Genomic DNA, 20,969 nt, shown 5'->3' with positions numbered 1-20,969 from the left:
CTCACAGGTGATCTCACTGCCCCGCCATGTCCCTCCTCCTTGAGCTCTGCAAGCTCCAGAACCCTCTTTCAGACCCCCTGAGTTCTGCCAAGGCCTACCATGGGGTAAGCATGCCACCCCCCATCTACCCCACGCTGCAGGAAGGGACATCTCCAGCCAGTTGTGCAATGGCTCTCTGAGAGAGCACAGCTCTCCATGTGACATGGGCCACGTAGTCCCCTAGCACCCCAGGTCTCAGGGTTTTTTTTTTTTTGTTTTTTTTTTTTTTTTTTTTTGACAGGCAGAGTGGACAGTGAGAGAGAGAGACAGAGAGAAAGGTCTTCCTTTGCCATTGGTTCACCCTCCAATGGCCACCGCACCGCGCTGATCCGATGGCAGGAGCCAGGAGCCAGGTGCTTTTCCTGGTCTCCTATGGGGTGCAGGGCCCAAGCACTTGGGCCATCCTCCACTGCACTCCCTGGCCACAGCAGAGAGCTGGCCTGGAAGAGGGGCAACCGGGACAGAATCTGGTGCCCCGACCGGGACTAGAACCCAGTGTGCCGGCGCCGCTAGGCGGAGGATTAGCCTAGTGAGCCGCGGCGCCGGCTAGGTCTCAGGTTTTACTTTGCCTCCTGTTCCCAGTCTTCCTTGCAAACAGACAATGGTCAGAAGCAGATAGACTCCACTAGGGTCACACCTGTCCCACACCAGGAAATGGCAGCCAGGTGTGGACACTGAGCCCACCACCCTGGCCCCAGTCCTCCCAAGTGAGGAACTCTAGCCTCCACTTCCCTCTGTGACTCCTTTTCAGAAAAGAAGCCCAATCCCAAGGCTTTGCTTGTATTCAGCTTCCGGCTAAGCCTTACCTACCACTCTGCTCTCATCGTAGCTCACGGTGTAAGTTCCCAAAGACGCACATGGAAGAGGGACGACTTCATGGGGAAACTCGGAGCCTGGGAGGAGCTGTTCTTTTCCTAGGAAGCTGTGACAACTGTGGCTTCCTGCACTGAAAGCCAGGAAGGGGGTTACCAGTCTTGCAATGTCTCTCCCATTTTCTGCTTTTGCTCCAAAGTCCCTTCTTATCCAGGTGTCAACCTGCCCCTGTGTCCAAAGCAGCCGGGGACACGGAGGCCATGGTTGTTGGTCTCCTCCCACACATCGTGTCCCTGGCATGACTCAAGCATCCTCATCCTGCTCCTACACAGCGGCAGATCCATCCTGCAGGTGCTCCTCCCTCTGCGACTCCGAGTGGCCAGTGCGGGGCCTGCCGCAGGAAAGCCTGTTTATGTTGCCTGAATGAATGACCCCTCCCCACGCCCTCCTGCCAGTCAGGGAGAGCCTCCTCACACCCTCCTCTCCACCTACCTGCACCTGCGCCTCAGACCTCTCTGTCCTCTGTCCTCCCTTCAAATCCTGCCCTGCCAAGCCCCATGTATCGACCAAACCCAGGTCCTGCTCAGGGACCCTAATGCATATTAACTCATCCAGTCCTCAGGTGGCCCATGAAGAATTGAGGCATAAAGCGGTCAAACAACTAATAGGGGGCAGAGCCTGGCTTTGGAGCCCGACTGTCTTTCGGCCCTCCCTCCCCCTTCACCACCCTGCCAAGTGGCCTTTCCCACTCTACCTCCCCAGAACGAGGCCGCTTATTGATAGAAGACTTATGTCCACATCTGAGACGCAGGAAAGCCACAGAGCACAGGTTGGTCGGTGTAGACCACTGTGACGTGCACAGCATTGAGGGTGGGGGGGACGGGGGCTGTAACTGGAGTCTCTGTGGTTGCTTCCCCTCCAAGCCCAGCCCAGGCTTCTGCCCCATTCCGGGGCTCTCTGCACGCCACTGCTCGGGGCAGAGGTGTCTGACAGCCTGCCCCGGCCAGTGGCCTGGGCGAAGGAAGGAGGTGCAGTGGATCCACCCAGGCAGTCCCAGGAGGCGCACCCGCTGCGGCCTGGGGCGGTCGAGACCTCGAGACGCACATCTCGGACGCTTGCTGCTCTCTGGCGGCCGGAGCCAGGAGTCCGGGGACCTGCGGGGTCGTGCCTTCTAAGCTCCGCGTGCCCAAGGGCACCAGCGACCGCCCCGAGAGCCTGGAGAGACGCATGCGGTTGAGGGCGAAGGGGAAGGGGTCCGGCGAGGCGCGGGAGGCAGCGCGAAGGGACTGGAGAGGGGACAGGGCGGGCACCGGCTCCCGCGCCGGGGCGTAGGTGGCTGCCGTGCGGTCGAAGCGCGCGGCCAACGCCGCAGTCCCCGCCGGTCCGCGGAGCGCCCGCTGGCCCGGCGCGCAGAGCCCCCTCTCCCGGGGAGCGTGGCGCCCCCTCCCTCGGCGCCGCCGCCCCCTCTTCCCCGCTCGCGCCGCTGCCCCTCCTCCGGCCCGCCCCCCGCGCCAGTCGCGAGCGCCGCAGTGGCCGCCGCCTGCACCGCCCGGCCCCGGAGCCACCGCTCTGCCCGCTGGCCTGGGCGCGCTCAGAGAGCGGCGCGCGTCGCCGGCCCCGGCTCTTCGGTCCGACTCCTCCGCGGGCCCTGGGGCGCCCCGACCGCCGCCAGCCCCCGGCCGCTGCGCTCTCTCCCGCTACCGCCGCGCTCCGCGTCCCAGAAACTCCGGCAGGACCCCGACGGGACCGGCGCGCCGGCCCGGACCCGCAGCCCCGCGCGGCTATGCCCGGTGCCCCCTTCCCTGCCGGTCGCTCGTCCTGCGCCGCAGCCCGGCCCCCGACGGCCTCGCGTTGAGATGACTTTCCGCGACCTCCTGAGCGTCACTTTCGAGGGACCCCGGCCGGACATCAGCGCCGGGGGCTCGGGCGCGGGCGGCGGCGCCGGCGCGGGCGCGGGCGCGGGCGACACGGCTTCCTCGGAGAGCCCGGCGGTGGGCGGCGTGCCGGGAGCGGCAGGGGGCGGCGGCGGCGGCAGCGTGGTGGGCGCGGGCAGCGGCGAGGACAACCGGAGTTCGGCGGGGGAGCCGGGGGGCGCGGGCGGCGGCGGCGAAGTGAACGGCACGGCGGCCGTCGGGGGCCTGGTAGTGAGCGCGCAGAGCGTAGGTGTGGGGGTCTTCCTGGCAGCCTTCATCCTCACGGCCGTGGCGGGCAACCTGCTTGTCATCCTCTCGGTGGCCTGCAACCGCCACCTACAGACCGTCACCAACTACTTCATCGTGAACCTGGCCGTGGCCGACCTGCTGCTGAGCGCCACGGTGCTGCCCTTCTCGGCCACCATGGAGGTTCTGGGCTTCTGGGCGTTCGGCCGGGCCTTCTGCGACGTGTGGGCCGCCGTGGACGTGCTGTGCTGCACCGCCTCCATCCTCAGCCTCTGCACCATCTCTGTGGACCGGTACGTGGGTGTGCGCCACTCGCTCAAATACCCGGCCATCATGACGGAGCGCAAGGCGGCCGCCATCCTGGCGCTGCTCTGGGCCGTGGCGCTGGTGGTGTCCATGGGGCCGCTGCTGGGCTGGAAGGAGCCGGTGCCCCCGGACGAGCGCTTCTGCGGTATCACCGAGGAGGTGGGCTACGCCGTCTTCTCCTCGCTGTGCTCCTTCTACCTGCCCATGGCGGTCATCGTGGTCATGTACTGCCGCGTGTACGTGGTCGCGCGCAGCACCACGCGCAGCCTGGAGGCGGGCGTCAAGCGCGAGCGCGGCAAGGCCTCCGAGGTGGTGCTGCGCATCCACTGTCGCGGTGCAGCCAGCGGCGCCGACGGGGCGCCCGGGACGCGCGGCGCCAAGGGCCACACGTTCCGCAGCTCGCTCTCCGTGCGCCTGCTCAAGTTCTCCCGCGAGAAGAAGGCGGCCAAGACGCTGGCCATCGTCGTGGGCGTCTTCGTGCTCTGCTGGTTCCCCTTCTTCTTCGTGCTGCCGCTCGGTGAGTGACCCCCTTGCTGGCTCCCTGAGCCAGGGGCTATGCGTGCCCGGCACCCGCACCCTGAACGTGGGACGCGGACTCAGCCCCTTCTCTGGGCTGTCACTTGTGGGAGAACCAGAGGCCCTTGGCGCCTGCGTGTTTCCTCTGAGAGGGCCCTAACTTTTGCCGTTCCCTCCTCTTTGCTATCCCAGCCCTGGGCTGGGGTTACCTTCCAGACCCCTCTGAATGTGAGAGGCCACGGACATCTATCTGTGTGTGGTTCAGCCGTGTACCCTATGGCTGCCTGGGGTGGGGGCACAGAGTGGGCGGGAGTCCAGCTGTCGTTCACTCGGGGGCCGCAAGCGCTGGCCTGTGTGTCCATCTGCAGACACCAGCAGCTCCTGCCTTCTCCCAGCACTTGCCCAGTTCTGAAGCCCAGGCCTCCCCGGAGGGCATCGGTGAGCAGGCTGGGCTCTCGCTTCCCGCCATCTCGGAGGGGCTGCGGGCAAGGAGCTGCAGGTGGGGAGAGGAGGAAAGGCAAGCCAGCGCGTGGGAAGTTGGGGTCATTCCTCGTCCTTTCTCACCGTTGCTCTACCCTTTGGCTCTTCCGGGGACTTTCCTAGTTCTTTCCCAAGCTGCCCGGAAGCCCTGGGAGGGGGCAGCTGTTCTCGACCTTCCTCCCACCCGTTGAGGCCAGGGGCTGGGGGCTGGACCAGCACAGGGCGAAGAAGGGGGACAGAAGTCACCAGGACTCAGTTGGCCCCTGGCTGCAACCTCAGCCAGCCGAAGCCCAGGCTGCCCTGGCCTGCCCCAGACATGGCTCCCTCCACATGGCATGGCCGAGTGGGGGAACGGCTGCAGCCCTCCTCCTGCTGCCCTGCCCGGCCTCCCGCACAGCAGCCGCAGTGACCCTAATCCATTATAAGTCGGATGCCACTGGCCTGCTAAACCTCCCAGTGCTTTCCCAACAAAATCCAGACTCTATACCGTGGCCCCTGAGACAGTGGCTCCCAAGTGTGCTATAGTCCAAACACACAGGGGCCATTATGAATATTTAATTAAGACTAATTAATTAAATATTCATAATATTGCCCTGCAGGAGTCAGGGCAATCCCAGACTTCTGCCCACCTGCCCCTGCTCACGGCTTCTTCCACCCCCTGTGCCCCTCTCTCCAGGTTCCTGGTCCAGCCTTTGCATGTGCTGTCCTCTCTGTCCTGACTGCTGACCCCTCCCAGCTAGTCCCCCCATCCTTTAGATCTCCCCACAGGTGTCCCCCTTCAGAGACTCCCTCCTGAACCTCTCAGTCTGAGCTGCCTCCCTGGAAGCACTAGATCATGAGCTGCAACCCCAGCTGTATGTAAGCGGTGCTTAGTTTGGTGTCTGGCTGCCACACTGACCCGGAAGCTCCACGAGAGCACAGCAGTGCCGGCTGTCATCCCAGGTCCCACAGCGCCCAGCACGGTCCCTGTCCTATAAGGAGCTTCCATGAGAACTACAGGCTCCAGCACCAGACAGCCTGGGTTTGATTCCCAGCTCTGCCTCTTCCTGGCTGGGTGACTCCAGGCAAGCCCTTTAACCTTTCTGTGCCTCTGCTTCTCATCTGTGAAACGGGAGTGGTGGTGATGGAAGAGAGCTCACTGGCTTCAGGGCTGGGGTGGGAATGCAGGGAGCTGTGATGTGCGTGTGTAACGGGGGTGCGTGGTGAGTGTCGTGTCAGCTGTTGCTTTGGTAGTAGGTAAGGAACGAATAAATCACCCTGTGAAAATCGCCCAGCCAAGGGCTGCAGGGTTGAGGGACAGGCTCCGAACAACCCACGTAGATGACCCTCTTGGAGGAGGGGGCACACAAGCAGACAGGAGAGAACTGGCTGCCTCCTGGATTGACAGCCACCACCAAGCCCGCTGTGTGCCTGTTCCAGGTGCCCTCATGCTCCCTGCAGCCCTGTGGTGCACCCCGGCCCCCTGGGGGAAAGCTCCCACCCGGGTGTAGAGTGCCTGTCTCTGCACCTCCCTTTTTCTCCCTTTTCTACTTCTAACTTCTTTTTGAATTTTATTTGCAGAATAGTGCACAGATAAGGAGAAAATAAGATAGCAAGCACCCATGTACCTGTACTCACCCACGAATGTTAGCAGTTTGCCGGATTTGCCTCCAATCCCTCTCTGTGTCTCTCTCTTTTCAAAGAAACGAAACACAGCAGCAACTCAGTGCTTCTTCCCCTCCCATCCTGGGTTCCCTGGCTCCCCAGAGGTGAATCCGGCCCTTCCCACTCCCGTGCATGTATTTATACGCTCACCACAAACATCTGTATCCATAACAACACACAACACTGGCTCACGTCTCTTTGGAATTTATATCAATGGCTCCATGCTGTGCAAATTAGTCTGCCATCGGCCTCTTGCAACCAGCCTCATGTCATTGAGATTTATCGATGCCCGGGCCATTTTAACAGCAGGACATTTGAGAGGATTCCATGGTGCGTGGACCCAGTCTCCTGCGGAGGGGTGGGTTTTTTCCTAAGTTTTCATGATTGCAGTCCAGACTGCAAAAGGCTACTGTTTTTCTGAGGCCTAGATCTACAAGTCCTTCTCTTCCAGGAAGTCAGCTCTAAGTTTCCATGACCTTCACCCCTTGCTGGCACACACTGCTCTTTCTCAGTCCCCGCTACTCTGTTGCCCCTCACGTATTTCATGGTCCCTGTGACTTCTCTGCCTGTGCTGCACTGCCCTACCTACACTCCCAGAGCCCCCTCCCTGGGCCCCCACAAAGGGTCCAGGGACCCTGGAGTCGCTGGGACGGGTGATGATCAGGATGGAGGCCCAGCAGGAAACAGAATGTTCCTGTCTGCCGCAGGGAGCTTGGAGGGGAGCGGGCGAGCAGAGCCTGACACATGGGAGCAGGAACGGCCTGAGGCTGAGCAGGAGGAAGTGGGCACTGGGCCCAGGCAGGGGGAGGTACCTGGGAGGAATGGGGACGTCCTGAGCAGCAAAGTAGGGGTCAAGGGGTGAGGCTCCCAAGGGGCGAGCAGTTCTCCGTGTGGAGGTGCTACATCTGTGCTGGAAGGGAGAGCTGGGTAGTGGGACTCAAGGACAGGGTGCCTGCAGGAGCAGGAGGTTCAGCCCCTGGAGAAAAAGGACAAAGAGAGGAGAGGGCCTGGGGCAGAGTACCTGCTTTGAAAGAGCTAGAAAGAGGCAGCGGTCGGGGGGGCGGGGGCAGGAATCAGCCGTTCAGGTGGTACCTCCCTCCTGCCAGTACCTGGTGGCCCCCAGAGGTGTGACCAGCACCAAGGATGGGGGGTGGGATGGAGGAGGAGCAGGGTGGGCATAGGCCTTGGAAATGAAGGCATCCAGTAAGGCCACCAGCCTGGGGGTGTTGAGCTTACCTGGGGTACTGGCACCTCCACATTCACCTCTCCACACACAGACCAAATTGGCTCCACAACAGCTCCAATCATGGCCAAGACAGCAACTGGGAGGTAGTCCTAGAAGTCCAGGGGGTATTGAGGGCCTTAAGAAAGGGCCCCAGTCCCAGAGCAACATTGGCATAGTGGCCAATGTCAAGCCAGGGAGAGAGACAGCACCACCAACAGGTGTCTTGCACCATCAGGGTCTCTGGGGGCCCAAATCACTGGCTGGCAGAGACTGGGACCCAGAAATGCTGGGGAGCCCAAGAGTCACTGCCTGCTTGTCTGCTGTCCCCTTGTCCCCAGGATGAGCCACTGAAGCACATGTGTTCCCCTGGGGCAGACAAGCATCACTGAGCAGGAACCTCAGACATGGCGCATCTGACCCTGCGATTTCCGCAGCCAGGGGAGACCCCTTGTCCCAGCAAGAGGGCACCTACCTGCCTGGCATTCCATGCCCCTGCCCAGTGGAGCCCTCTGCTCCCTGGCTCGCCTGGGCCAGGCCTGCCTAGTGCCTGTTGAGCGGCATGATCACTAGCAGCTCTCCCCTTTCAGTCTCCAAGTGCTTCCACTTTGGATGATCGGGTATGTGGGCACCAGCCCCAGGAGCTGCGGGGGAAGGGCTCTTGGCAGCCCTGCACATGACAGCCGTGCACACCCAGGCCGCACCCCAGCAAGCTGATGCAGGGCTGTGTGCCAGGGAAAATCACAGGAGATTGCCGATCATCCCTCCCTGCAGGCTGCGTTTAGTTCCGTGTCCAGAGGCACCCACACCTGCAGAGTGTGATTGGCAGCCGGGGACAGGTAGAGCCTACTGCCTATGGCTTCCCTGGATGACCTGAGACTTGGGGCATGCCCAGAGCTGCAGGCCTGGGACGAGGGGGCCAGCTGGAAAGGTGCCTGAGTACAGCCACTGTGCCGGGGACACTTGCTGCCAGAGTCCCCTGAACCCAGATATCTGGGCCAGGAATGCAGAGCGCCTCTCCCAAAGGGGGGAGGGGAAGAGGGAGAAGGGCAGGAAAACCCTGTCCCAGGCAAGCACCTGTGTGCACAAGCACTTCCTTCTTCCAGGTGCGTCCAGAGACCCGGCTCTCCTCCGTATCTTCTTAGCAGCGCTTGGCTTTAGGCTGCCTGGCAAGTGGCCCCAGCCATGCCCAGAGGTAGACCTCCCTCTCTCTGTCTCTGTCTGTCTGTCTGTCTGTCTCTCTCTCTCTCTCACACACACACACACACACACACACACACAGGACGGTCCACCTCTCCATCATTCTTGGCACCGCAGACCACAAGGCTTGTGCTTCTGCTATCTCTTCTCAAGGTGTGGGAGCTTCCCAGTGACTCAGAAGCCCCAGGACAGGCTAGCCGATGTCCCGGACCCCTCCCCCTAATCTGTGAGCCGCACAAGGCCCCTCTCGCACGCCATCAGCCTCTTCTGCATCATGAGACCTGCCTGCCGGGCCTCGCTACCCACCCTGGACTGAGTTCCGTGTCCCACATGCACCTCCACCACTCCGTGTACACTTCTGTCACCATGCACTGTAACTGGGGACATTCAGGCACGCAGCAGGAGGTGGGACGGCCAGGGGAACTGTGTGTGTAGGCACAGAGAGTGAGTGGCCTTGTCGGAGGGGTGCCCTTGATGTGAGAGACCTGGTGGTGTATGCATGTGCTGTGTGACACAAGGGCTCAGGAGGTGAGGCCGGACGCCCTGGGTAGCAGAGTGGATGAACAGGGTATTCACACAGCACACGGACTGCCACAGACAAGGAAAATGCACAACCCATCCATGCACACGACAGCGCAGATGAGCACCACAGCTATTCCACTGAGCAGAACAAGCCGGGTCTGAGGTTAAAGGTAAACTCAGCAAATGATTCTGTTGTATGAAGTCCACAAGCAGGCAAAGCTAGTCATGGGCAGTAACAGTCAGGATCGTTTTGCCCACGTGTCGGAGACCTTCTGGGGGACTAGAATGTTCTCTTCTTTGCTGAATGGTACTTGCATTGGTGTGTGCAAACAAGAGTCATCCAGCTGTGCACTTCAGATGTACATACACGAACCTGACTGTCTGTGGGGTATTCCCTCCTTAGAGTGGCAGAGAAGGTAGGATGCAGGCTGCAAGCCACGCTGAGGAATTGGCGGCCAGGTGTGGAGAGTGGCTTTGGTGGGCAAGGGTCAAAGGACTCATCTCCACAAGTTCCTGGAGACCCTGCAGGGGTCTGCAGGGGAGGAGGTGGGGTGCTTTGTGGCAGCTGCTGTGACAGCAAACCCGATGCAAAAGCCTGCAGGAGGGCTGGCATTGTGTCTCCTCTGTGCCTTTGTGGCACCTGGCACATGGGAGGCACTCAGTGAATGGGTGCGGAGGAAGGAGCGGCGGTACCCAGGGCCTCCTCACACCCTGCCGTGCCAGGGCCGTGGGCGGTGAAGCACGGCCCTCTCCGTTCATCTCGTTTTACTCTAGTGCAGTAGCACGGTGTTTTCTTATTGGCCTAATCTTCATGGAAGATGGAGCCTCTTAGTAAGAGGTTGAGTGCGCGTCCGCTGCAGTCACGTGGAGGCACAGCGCGGTACCGCACATCTCTAGAACCTGCTCATTCTGCTGAACTAAGCCCGTGGGCAAGTCCCCGTGCCCCTGCTGCAGCCCCGGGCAACCCCCATGCCGCCCTGATTCTGAGAGTTTGACTGCTTTAGAGACCTTGTAGGAATGGAACCTGCAATATTTGTCCTTATGTGACAGACATCGTAACAGCCCTCTGTTTAAAGTCAAGTGTCCCAACTAGTGATAGCTTGGGGGTGGCCCTCCATTTATGTGACCTAAAAATTTTTAAACGTAACAGTCAACATTATTGAGTGATTATATGAGTAAGCAATAAGTCTCCACACACATAGAAGTAGAGAAAACCACACAATGAGCCCCCATGTGCCTGGAGCCCTGCTTCAACCCAGCGTTGCACTTGGCCCATCCCAGTCCTGTCACTCCGGGTTGTGTTGAAGAAATCCCGGAAGTCACACTTCATCTGTAAAGTCTTTCAACACATATTTCTTGAAGATAAGAATTTTTTGAAAGACACAATCCATGATAACTCATCAAAGTAATTGCTTAGTATCATCAAATATCTACTTCCTGTTTGAATGTTGCCAACCGCTTCACACATGTTAAGCTGCTTTGTTTGGATCAGGATCCAGGAAAGGCACCTGTGCTGCCCGGGCTCCATTCACCTACTAGGTTGCTTTCATGGTGGAGCCTCCCTCCCGTGTTTTCCTTTCAATCTCTTTACTGCAAAATCCAGATCGTTTGCCCTAGATGTGTCCCAGTGTGGAGTTTACATCTCTCAGTGCCATCTGAGTGTCCCTCTGTTTGCTGTACTTCCTGTAAGCTGATTTCATGAGGTTCAGATCCCGGGGTCTGGGGCAGAATTCTTCTCTTCTGTGGCACCAGGACTGGCCAGGGCCCACAAGTTATCATCCTGCCCTGTCAGTACTAGGGAACGTTCCAGCCCTTCACCTACTGGTTGACCATGGCCTGGACCCATTTTGTCTCTGCGGCTTACAGTGGTGTTACTCTAATTCTCTCATTTCTTCTGCGTTTCTTCATTAGAGTCCTAACAAGAACTCACAAGTAACTTGGGTTGGAGCAGAATTAGGACGGGAGAGGCAGAAGGGTGCTCGGTGTTCCTCTTTTTCGATCAGGTCGCCAGCACCCGCGGCTGCCGTGACACTGAGGGCTTCTCAGTGCCATGATGGGGTTGGCGTGTTTTCAGACATCCCTGTCACTGCAGCACGTGACCGACATCCCTGCTCTCGGCTTGGCCGTGGCGCGTCCCTGACACCCCACGTCTCCAGCACCCTCACTTTCTGGTCTGATGAGACGTCGCGGGCTCGGCTTGTCCTTTGCCCCAGACCTAGAATTTGCCGTGTTCTGTTGGTTTTTCACAATGCATGGGGCAGTCTGGAGACCTCTCAGCTGTTCCCTGGTGCCGAGTCAGTCGCTGACTCAGGGCGTCCAGGGCTCTGCCTCCACCAGGCAGTCCCCCTTGCCCTCACCCACTCCTCCTCTTCTCTCTGGAACCTTTTCTCGCTTGCTTGCAAGAATGGTCCCTGCTACTTACCTATTAAAAGAACGTTCTCGTAGTAACCTTGATCAGACTTCCTTCTCCAGCTTCCAGTGTGTGTCAGTCCCGCTCAGGGTAGCTCCCTCCATCCGGGCCCTGCCCTCCCGGCTTAGGTACATTCTCCTGGGATCCCCCCTTGGCACTGTCACCCGTGCCTCCCAGATTCTCAGCCTCAGGGGCTCTTGTCAGTCCCCCTTCCATTCTGCCCCTTGTCTCTTTCGGCTCCTAACACCTCTCTTTCCCCTTCCCCTTCCACTCCTCCAGAGACCTTCCTCCCCTTAGATCTGTGCTTCCAGACAGGCATCCCACACCATAGCCCCCCACCCCCACCCCGGACCCAGTCACTAGGTCCCACTAGCCTCCTGGTCCCACTAGCCTCCTGGCCCCTGGCCAGCTCTCTGGCTGTTCTAGCCAATTACCATAGTGTGATGTCTCAAACCATTTGTTATCACCCAGTTCTGCAGTCAGAGCCCTGGCAGGGTTGTGCTCCTGCTGGAGATTGGGGGGGAGGGGCAGGGGGAGCCCCGTCCTTGCCTCTTCCAGCTTCCAGAGACCACCGTATTCCTTGGCTGGCGGCCCCCAGCACCTCCGTGCAGCCTGCACACAGCTCCCACCCCCATGTCCATCGCCACCTCCTCCCTGACTCTGACCCCAGCTCTCTTTCCCCTTGGGAGAACCCGTGTGAGTCCCTTGTCCCTGCCAGGGGGTAAAGATCCCCTCTCCACCTCAAGATCCTTAATTCCATTCCCACCTGCAAAGCCCAGTTTGTCACTGAAGGTGACATCGCAGGTCTGCACGGTCCACCTGCCAACCACGCTGGCTCCCTTTGCAGAGCTGACCTTTCTGCTCCGCCCTTGTCACCTCTTCCCCCGCGACAGCAGAGGGGTGTGCTGGGTGCACACCAGGAACCTGGGCGGCGGCCCCAGCCCATCCTTCCTCACCCCACCCCCCGTCAGCCACTCTGACCTCCTTGACATCCCTTCAGTCGTTTTTGTCCTTTCCTCAATCAACTGATTAACTGATCAGCAGCAGGTGTATCCCATGTGCCAGGCACTGCTCAAACTGCTTTACCCTCCTGATGATCCCATGAGGTACATACTATTTGCAGCCTCATTCTACAGATGAGGAAACTGAGGCATGGTTCATCAGTGTCCCTTCTCGCCTGGGTCAGAGGTCAGGCTGGAGCCAGGGTCAAGGGTCAGTCGGCAGCCATGTTCTCAGCTTAACCCCTCAGCTGCTGTGCGCATCCCCAGGGCTCACTGCCTTGCTCCCCTCCTGCCATGGATGCTGGGGACCCGACTACTTCCTGTGTGGCCCCACCCTCCCACAGACCCCAGCCTCTGAGGTCCCGGGCACATGTGCACCACATGTGAGCCCTGCCTCATCATGTGCCCAGGAGAGCAGGGGGCTGGGCCCTGAGTGCTGGGGGGGACCTGATAGTGCAGTGAGGGACTCCCCTGCCTGGGACCCCTGCACAGTGCTGCCCTGCTCAGACCCAGGGGACCCCAGAGTTGTGAGGTTCGTGTTAGGCTCAGGGTCCAGTTAGGCTGAGCTTGAGGGCCAGCAGTCAAAACTTAAGTCTTGGCCACTCAGAGCCTGGGCTGTGGCATGCCGGGGCCACAGATCCGGAGAAAAGTGGGTTCAGAAGTGACAAAGAGGAAGGAAGGGAAAGAAGGAGAAAGGGGGAGAAGAGAGAGAGGAGGAAAAAAAAGGGTTCGTGGGGGAGCTGGGCAGAGTCCGGTGCCAGCGTAGAGATGAGGCGGTACAGACAGGCCTGTGCCCCACCCCTCCCGCAGGAGCCCCCATGGCCCCAGGAGCCGCCCCTCCACCACATACACCCCTATAGCTACAGATTTTATCTCTTGCCACTGTCTTTTACCCCTGCTGTGCTCCAGCCTCCCTAAATTCCTGGTTGTCCTTGCAACTGGTCAAGGGCCCTGCTGCCTCAGGACCTTTGCTCATGCCCTTCTGTCTACCCAGGGTTTCTCAGGGATGGTTCACTCCCCAGCAGGGGCTCCAGGTCTCCGGTCATGTGTGCGTTACTCAAAAGGTTTGTCTGACCCTTTATACAGCAGCAAAGAGGTCTGCCAGGGGGACCAGGGTCCCAGCCTCTCTCAGGGAAGGGGATGTTGTACTCCAAGGTCTAACTGAGCTGGGAGAAAAGGAGGGAGGGAGGGAGAGAGGGGGTCTGGTACTGGGGATGCCTTCTCTGCTGGGAATGTGGGGAACCTGCCTGTCTACACTCCTCCATGGCTGACTGTGAATACAAAAGTCACAGGTGGAGAAGGGCGGGGAGGGGGCACTCGGGTGAGCCTGCCCTTTCATGGTCAGCTACACGTGATGAGCCAGGCTGGCTGTGAATTCGGACCGCCCGCCAAGAACAAGTTCCCTTCTGGTGATGCCAAAAGAGCACTGTTGCTCACGCGGCCTGTGCCCCTGGCCTCCGAGCTGTCTGTCCTTGGCACGGTGTGGCCAGTTTTCCCAGACACAGCCATGGCCCTCCCTGCCTTAGCCAACATCTCAGCAGCTCCTCCTGGGCCTGACCATTCCTGTTCCATTGGACAGGATAATCCAGGCTGCAGCCAACCCTAGCCTGGGCTTCCCCTACAACACATGGACCAGGCTGGCCGCCAACATGCTGCCTTGCTAGCTAACATGGGAAAGCAGGTTAGACCCCTGACAGCCACCCCAGCGTAAGGAATGGGGGGAGCTGGCAGGTGCAGCCAAGCCCACTGCGTGGATTCTCACCACGTGAGAAAACGAGGCAAGAGCAGTGTTTACCCTGTGAGGGCTTCTCCTTGTAGGCCGCACCTCCTCCCCACTCCCAGCCGCCTGTTAAGTGGGGAGAAATCGACATGGATGGGCCTGCTCCTGCCCTGCCTTACCCAGCAGCGAGCAGAACTTCAATGGCACTGAGGTCTAATCCCTGAGTCGAAGATTTGGGACCAAGCACAAGGGCTTGAAGACTCATCTGTGCACTCAACAGAGTCTCAGGTTCCCTGGACACAGAGCGTGAGAAGGGCTTGTTTCTACATGGGATTTATTGTGGGAGGGCTCTCGGAAGGCCCCCAAGAGGGAGGAATGTAGCCTCAGATGCAGTCTGGCCTCAGGCTGGCCCCATGGGGTCCCTGGAGCAAGGGAGCCAGCACAGAATGAGACCTGTCCTGTCCACCCATCAGCTTGTCATTGGCTGCAGGCTGCCCCCTGAGGGGCAGGGGTCTCCCCAGGTTAAAGCGGTCCCCATTGGCCCAGGGCAGGCTTTCCAGTGAAGGGGGCAGTGGTGAGTCTTTGGCAGCCAACTGCCCCAGCAGCTGGGGCTGAGGCACCCAGGTGGGACCCCAAGAGCACCAGCGTTAAGTCTGCAAGGGGACTTTAGAGCAGAGGCTCGAGGGTGGCGAAGGAGATGGCTCAGCAGCTATCCGGGCTCCTCCCAGGAGCTGGGGCAGTTTAATGCTCTCTCCAGGGAGCAGGCCATCAACCTGGCCTTCTGAGTGCTGCCGGGTACCCTTGAGGCCACAGGGAAGGCAATGAATGCCATACAGCAGAGCACAGGGCGCCCAAGGCCCACACTCACCAAAAACCACTACCACCACCTGCCCAGACCGTGGGAGTGGGCTTAATCAGACAAAGCCCCTTGCAGCAGGGGAGGCCAGGCCAAACATGAAGGGGGGGGGTCCCCTGTGGGGAGAGCAGGAGGGCTGCCCTCCCCACTGGAGAGCCACGTGACAGCAGACGGGCGTGGGCCTGCCACTCCTGGGGCTGCCACTGGGAGGAAGAAAGCCAGTGGCTATGGCTCCGGACCCCAGGGCCCCCAGAAGGCCAGGGAAAGTTCAGGTTCTGTCTGTAGTGATGTGCTGGGAAGGGCAAGAGCTTGAGGGCCATACCGACTCAGACGCGTGTCCTGACGTTGCCACATGGCCACGCTGCCCGGGATGTCCCGGGGCTTCCGTGAGAAGTCCGTCAAGGGCCCGGCATGGGACTAGGTGGTGCCGAGCTCTCAGGAATTCCTCAGCTCCAGCTGGAGAAGTTCAGAGAGCTGCTGCAGAAAGTGGGGAGCAGGCAGGGGAGGGGAGCTGAGATGGCGGGAAACAGGGCAAGGAGCCCCGCGTGCTCGGGGCTGGCTCAGTGGCTCCGGGTTAGCACCTGGCTGGATGAGGCCAGCGTGAGTCTGGAACACGTGGGCAGGGCAGGCCCGAGGAGAAGGTGGCTGTAGTGCTAGTGCGTGGCCCCCCAGCTGCTGTGCGGAGATCAGGCTGTGGGGACACAAGGACAGGGGCAGGGGACCGCGTAGGACACTGCCTGGGAGACGAGGGTGGTGGTGCGGAGTCGGGGGGACTTAGGGCTCTGCAGGAGTTGGTGGTGGATGAGATGCAGGCTGTGATAGAAGGAAGAATCCTGGAATGTGCCAGGCACCTCCCGTGTGCCACACGCGGTGTGGGCAGCTTGGGCAGCAAACAGTTGCCCTCAGGGTTCTTAGCAGTGCGATGTGCTGGGGGGAGGGCGAGGCAGTACAAATGACTTGGCTGGGTCAGGACAGGGAGGTGCAAGGAAGGCATCCAGGAGGAGGTGCCAGTGGGGCTGGCACTACCAGGAGGCAAAGTGAGGGCATTCTGGGGAGATCGTGTGCCAAACAGCCAGAGGCAAGAGCAGGGAGCCAGTGTGCCGCGGAGGCCCGTTGGCCCCTTGGCTACTGCACATGCAGGCAAAAGTAAGGCTGCACAGGGACCCTCGGGCCACGAGACAGAAGGGGGTGAGGCTGGGGGCTGGAGAGGTGGGCGGCCAAGGGAGCAGCACACGGGAGCCCCCCTCGCAAGCAGTGGCACAGCCGGACTTGATTTCAGCGAGAAAGGCTGTGGACGGTGTGGGGCGGGAGCAAGGGACCTCCCTAGGGAAGAGAAGGAGGCTGCTGGGCACTGGGAGAGTGTGGCCTTGGCCCCAGCACCTCCATCTGCCCACTGAGGCTTTCCCGAGGCTGGGGTAGAGGAGCTGGCAAAGATGTGCAAAGGGTGAGGAGGTGAGGCAGCTGGCCGATCCAGAAGCATAACTCAGAGTGACGGGCAGACAGGAACACTGGTCATAGCGGACAAGGGCTTTGTGCATCGACGCCCTCCAATGGTACAGCAGTGATACAGGGACTGTGCCGTGAGCCCCAGTCCTACACTCATGGTGCACAATGGGGAGGGATATGCCCGCAGCTCCCTCTGAGACCCCTGCAAGAAACCATGGGCTGATAAAGAGAGGAGCAGCAGGGAGAGGGAGGCAGGGAGGTACAGGTGTAGACTGGGCACCCAGGCAGAGGTGGGGGTGAGGCTCACCCCTGCTGCCTGCGAGAGGAACAGAGGGAGCGGGAGCGTCTGTTGGGAGCTGTTGAGTGTGGTCTGAGGAGCCCCGGCCCAGCGTCTCTGCTCTAGGCACAGTGTGGGCAGTGAGCAAATCAAGTTGTGGCCGCTGCTGCTGCCCACTCACACCCCCAGACCTCCCATGCACATGGGCCAGCTTCCACCTGAACACTTGCCTACATCCTGGCCAGGGGCTGCTCTGCCACCAACATCCCTGCCGTCCTCCAGGTAGGAGGCCGGCAGCCCAGCGGATGACTAATGGGAACAGGTGTGAAAAACACCCGCTGGTGGGAGCCCTCTGAGATCCGTGCTCGTCTCCCCGAGCTCGCCAGTGGGGTTATGCCCCAGTCGTGTCGCGCTGGGGATGATGAACTTGACAACACACCTGTCCTTGGCTTCCTTCTCTTCCCTCTTCTGCCCATTCCACCCCGGGTGTCTCACTGATGCCCCCAAATTAACAGCTTGTGTTTGAACGCTTGTCACAGAGTCTGCTTCTGGGAGAGCCCAAGGAAAAGCAAACCTCGGCAGGATACAGGAGGGAAACCGTGGGCCCAGAGAACTGAGGCTAAACCCCAGCTCCTTCCTGTGCACGGAGCTCCCAGCTCACCGCAGACTCCTGCCCAAGCCTCCTGAGCACAAACAGAATATGAACGCTACAGCAAGACCCCAGCCCCGCTGCTCACCCATCCTGATCAACGCAGGCTGGTACCACTGTCCTCTGGCCAGCTTCAGGCTCACCCCTGGAAAGCACAGTCCACGGATTTGTCATCCTGGGCTAAATATAAAAGGCTCGGAGCCTGAGTCACAGGGCTATTTTCAGCGCTCCATCTCGCTTTGCACCGTTGAGGGGTGCTGTTCTGGAGGGCCACCTTCTGGAGGCTGAAGTCCATCAAGCCTGCTGGCCCCCACATCCCAGAAAGCACCTTGGGCCCTCGAACCCGTCGGCTCTCAGCCACTGTGTCTGGCCACTGTCCAGGCCCCAGCCCAGGGCCGAAGGCGCCTCTCTCTGGGAGGATGCAGAAGTGGGGAGGAGCGGGCAGAGAACAGACACGGGTATTTAGCGGGAGCCTGCTGAGTGCTGGGCTCTGGAAGAGAAAGAGGGGACGTTGATGGCCAAATAAGTGCTCAGGGCGCTGTGAGCGGGAGTGGAAACAGCTGTGCTATGGGATGTGTGTGACTGTGCCCTTCCTCCCAGGGTCCCTCTGTGGTGGGATGGAGGGTTGCAGGAGTCCCCAGGTCCTCGGTAGGGGACCCTGCTCCTCTTTCTTTTGGAGAACGGGGAAGAGAGAGAAGATGGCATGATTTGTCAAGGCCCGTCCCACACCCCGGCCTGCTTGGTCTCACAGGCCCCTGTGGCCCCCCACCAGGATCCAGCTTCCTGGCCGCCTGTTGCCCTCCATCCACTGCTGACCAGGATGAGAAAGATGGCCTCTGCTTCCCTGGTTGTGCCTTGGCGTCTGGCCGTGAGGTCTCTGGTGGGGATGTCAGGGAGAGGTTTGTGAGCGAAGGGCATAGCACAGACCCCAGGGCTCCGACCCCCACCCGCCTGGAACTCTCCTAGTTCAAAGCTACCCCCAAAGCCCTTTCCACCCAGGTGCAATGGTACAGCGCCACCACCCAACATTCCCACATGGGCACTATGTTCACTGTGGCCTGACTCCAGCCCCCATCTCTCATCTGCTTAAAAGTATCCGTGGCTCCCACTATCCACAGGGTAAAAGCTGAGCTTCCCAGCCTTTAAGGTCCTCCCCCATCTGTCTCGAGTGAGGTTTTCTGAGTTTATCCTACGGGGAAGTCCCAGCCCACACTTGGCAGCTTCTTGCCTCCTTGTACCTCCCCCCTGGAACGTCCTCATCCCGCTGCCTCTGGTCCAGCCTCTGAGATGCCGGGGAGCTGAGCCTGAGTCCACCTCCCTACACGCACATATTGGGTACCACTGTCACCTACCTGTGTTTCCATGGTATTTTATTCCCGTTGCTACCCAGGAAGCCAGGGCCATGGTTAATGCCTCCTGTGGATGAGAGGCCAGCCCACTGCCTGGCCTGGGGCAAGCTTTGGTCAATGTTTAATTCTGGCTGTGGGTGTTTGGTCTGTCAGTTAAGCTGCCGATGGGACTGTCACAGCCCACATGGGAGAATCTGGATTTGAGTTCTGGCTCTGCTCCCAACTCTAGCTTCCTGTTAATGCAGACCCTGGGAGGAGGCAGGTGTTGGCTCAAGCAGCTGAGTCCACCCACGTGAGAGATGTGGATCAAGTTCCTGGCTTTGGCCTCGGCCCAGCCCCAGCCCCAGCTGTTGCAGGCATTTGGGGAGTGAACCAACAGATGGAAGCATCTCTATCCCTCATAAATAAATAAATATATATTAAAAATTTAATCCTGGGGTTCTTCCCCCTCTTGCTGCTAGGGACAACTTAGGCACCTGGCAAAGTCTATAAATTCCTTCTCAAAGTATTTTCTTTTTTATTTTTTTAAAAAAGATTACTTACTTTTACTTATTTGATATATTTTTTTTTAAAATTTTTTTGACAGGCAGAGTGGACAGTGAGAGAGAGAGACAGAGAGAAAGGTCTTCCTTTTGCCGTTGGTTCACCCTCCAATGGCTGCCGGCCAGTGCATCGCACTGATCCAAAGCCAGGAGCCAGGTGCTTCTCCTGGTCTCCCATGCAGGTGCAGGGCCCAGGCACTTGGGCCATCCTCCACTGCACTCCCTGGCCACAGCAGAGAGCTGGCCTGGAAGAGGGGCAACCGGGACAGAATCCGGCGCCCCGACCGGGACTAGAACCCGGTGTGCGGGCGCCGCAAGGCGGAGGATTAGCCTGTTGAGCCGCGGCGCCGGCCACTTTTACTTATTTGAAAGGCGAAGAGAGAACCTTCCACATGCTAGTTAACTACCCAAAATGTCCACAGCAGCCAGGGCTGGCTAGGCTGCAGTCAGGAGCCCGGGACTCAGTCCAGGTCTCTCACACGGGTGGCAGGGGCCCGAGCACCGGAGCCCTCACCTGCTGCCTTCCAGGGTTCGCATGAGCAGGAAACTGGAGTGAGAAGTCGGGACATGAACTCAGATACTCAGGAGATGCCGGCGTCCCCAGGGGCATCGTAGCTGCTGTGCCAGACTTCTGCCCCTTGGAGTCACGCTTTCAAAAGCAATAAACAAAATACAGAGGATGCAAATGAAGCTGATTTTACCAGAAAAGTTGTCAAAATATTTTGACACGGCACCGGTGACTTAGTAATAAATGGCCTTCTATGCTAAGACATTAAACAAGACCCATTCTAATGCCAGGCATTTCCAAATAGCTTAGAGAATATTCCAGAAAAGCTGCCGTGACAGGACAACATCCGCGGGAAGTGCTGAGGCTAGGCTGAGTCATTCAGAACCGCGAGATGGCACCAGTTTTGATCCACAGAAATGCCTCCTCACATGGCTTTGTCTAACTCTGCTTTGTTGCCTGCACTCACCGAAGAAAATGCCCCGTTTCTTCGGGTAGAAGCGCGTTAACACGGAGGTGACTGCTTTCCCGCATGCAAGTTCATCGAATTGCACCAGCCTTGGCAGCCGTCAGCTAATGGCTCAGCCAGCCCCCCCCCCCGCCCCCACCTCCCCCGAGGCTGGCGAGGGTCGCGCCACCCCCATCCCCCACCCCCGGGGCCTCCCCGACTGCAAGCTGCTCACAGGCCTGGCTCTCTCTTCCCTGCAGGCTCCCTGTTCCCGCAGCTGAAGCCGTCCGAGGGCGTTTTCAAGGTCATCTTCTGGCTGGGCTACTTCAACAGCTGCGTGAACCCACTCATCTACCCCTGCTCCAGCCGCGAGTTCAAGCGCGCCTTCCTCCGCCTGCTGCGCTGCCAGTGCCGGCGCCGCCGCCGCCGCCGCCCGCTCTGGCGCGTCTACGGCCACCACTGGCGGGCCTCGGCCGGAGGCGGCCCGCACCCCGACTGCGCCCTCAGCGCGGGCGCCGCGCTCCCCGGAGCCGCCCTGGCCCTCACCGCGCCGCCGGCCCCCAGCTCCGCCGCCGCGCCCGAGGAGCAGGCTGCGGGCGCCGGCCGTCGAAAGCCGCCCTGCGCCTTCCGCGAGTGGCGGCTGCTGGGGCCCCTGCGGCGGCCCACCACGCAGCTGCGGGCCAAGGTCTCCAGCCTGTCGCACAAGATCCGCGCCGGCGGCGCGCAGCGCGCGGAGGCCGCGTGCGCTCTGCGCTCGGAGGTGGAGGCCGTGGCGCTGAGCGTCGCCCGCGATGTGGCCGAGGACAACACCTGCCAGGCCTACGAGTTGGCCGACTACCGCAACCTCCGCGAGACTGACATTTAA

General features: G+C 60.1%; 1 protein-coding gene and 1 long non-coding RNA gene across 2 annotated transcripts in view; one reads left to right on the top strand and one right to left on the bottom strand.

The window, feature by feature from the left end:
• LOC149123398 (uncharacterized) overlaps nucleotides 1–6,341 on the bottom strand; it is a 23,267-nt gene extending 16,926 nt beyond the window's left edge. The window contains exon 1 of the long non-coding RNA XR_016215892.1: nucleotides 5,931–6,341. This is a non-coding gene — a long non-coding RNA (uncharacterized LOC149123398). The remainder of the gene's footprint in view (nucleotides 1–5,930) is intronic.
• On the top strand, nucleotides 2,565–20,969 carry ADRA1D (adrenoceptor alpha 1D). Its single transcript, NM_001082678.2, is given in 2 exon segments — nucleotides 2,565–3,834; nucleotides 20,365–20,969. Coding segments are annotated over 2 exon segments (1,731 nt in total). The 5' UTR covers nucleotides 2,565–2,708.

This window comes from Oryctolagus cuniculus, chromosome 11, assembly GCF_051225735.1.
Source record: "Oryctolagus cuniculus isolate XC-2025 breed Fujian yellow rabbit chromosome 11, ASM5122573v1, whole genome shotgun sequence".
Taxonomy (NCBI): Eukaryota; Metazoa; Chordata; class Mammalia; order Lagomorpha; family Leporidae; genus Oryctolagus; species Oryctolagus cuniculus.
This window is presented reverse-complemented; position numbering and strand designations above follow the sequence as displayed.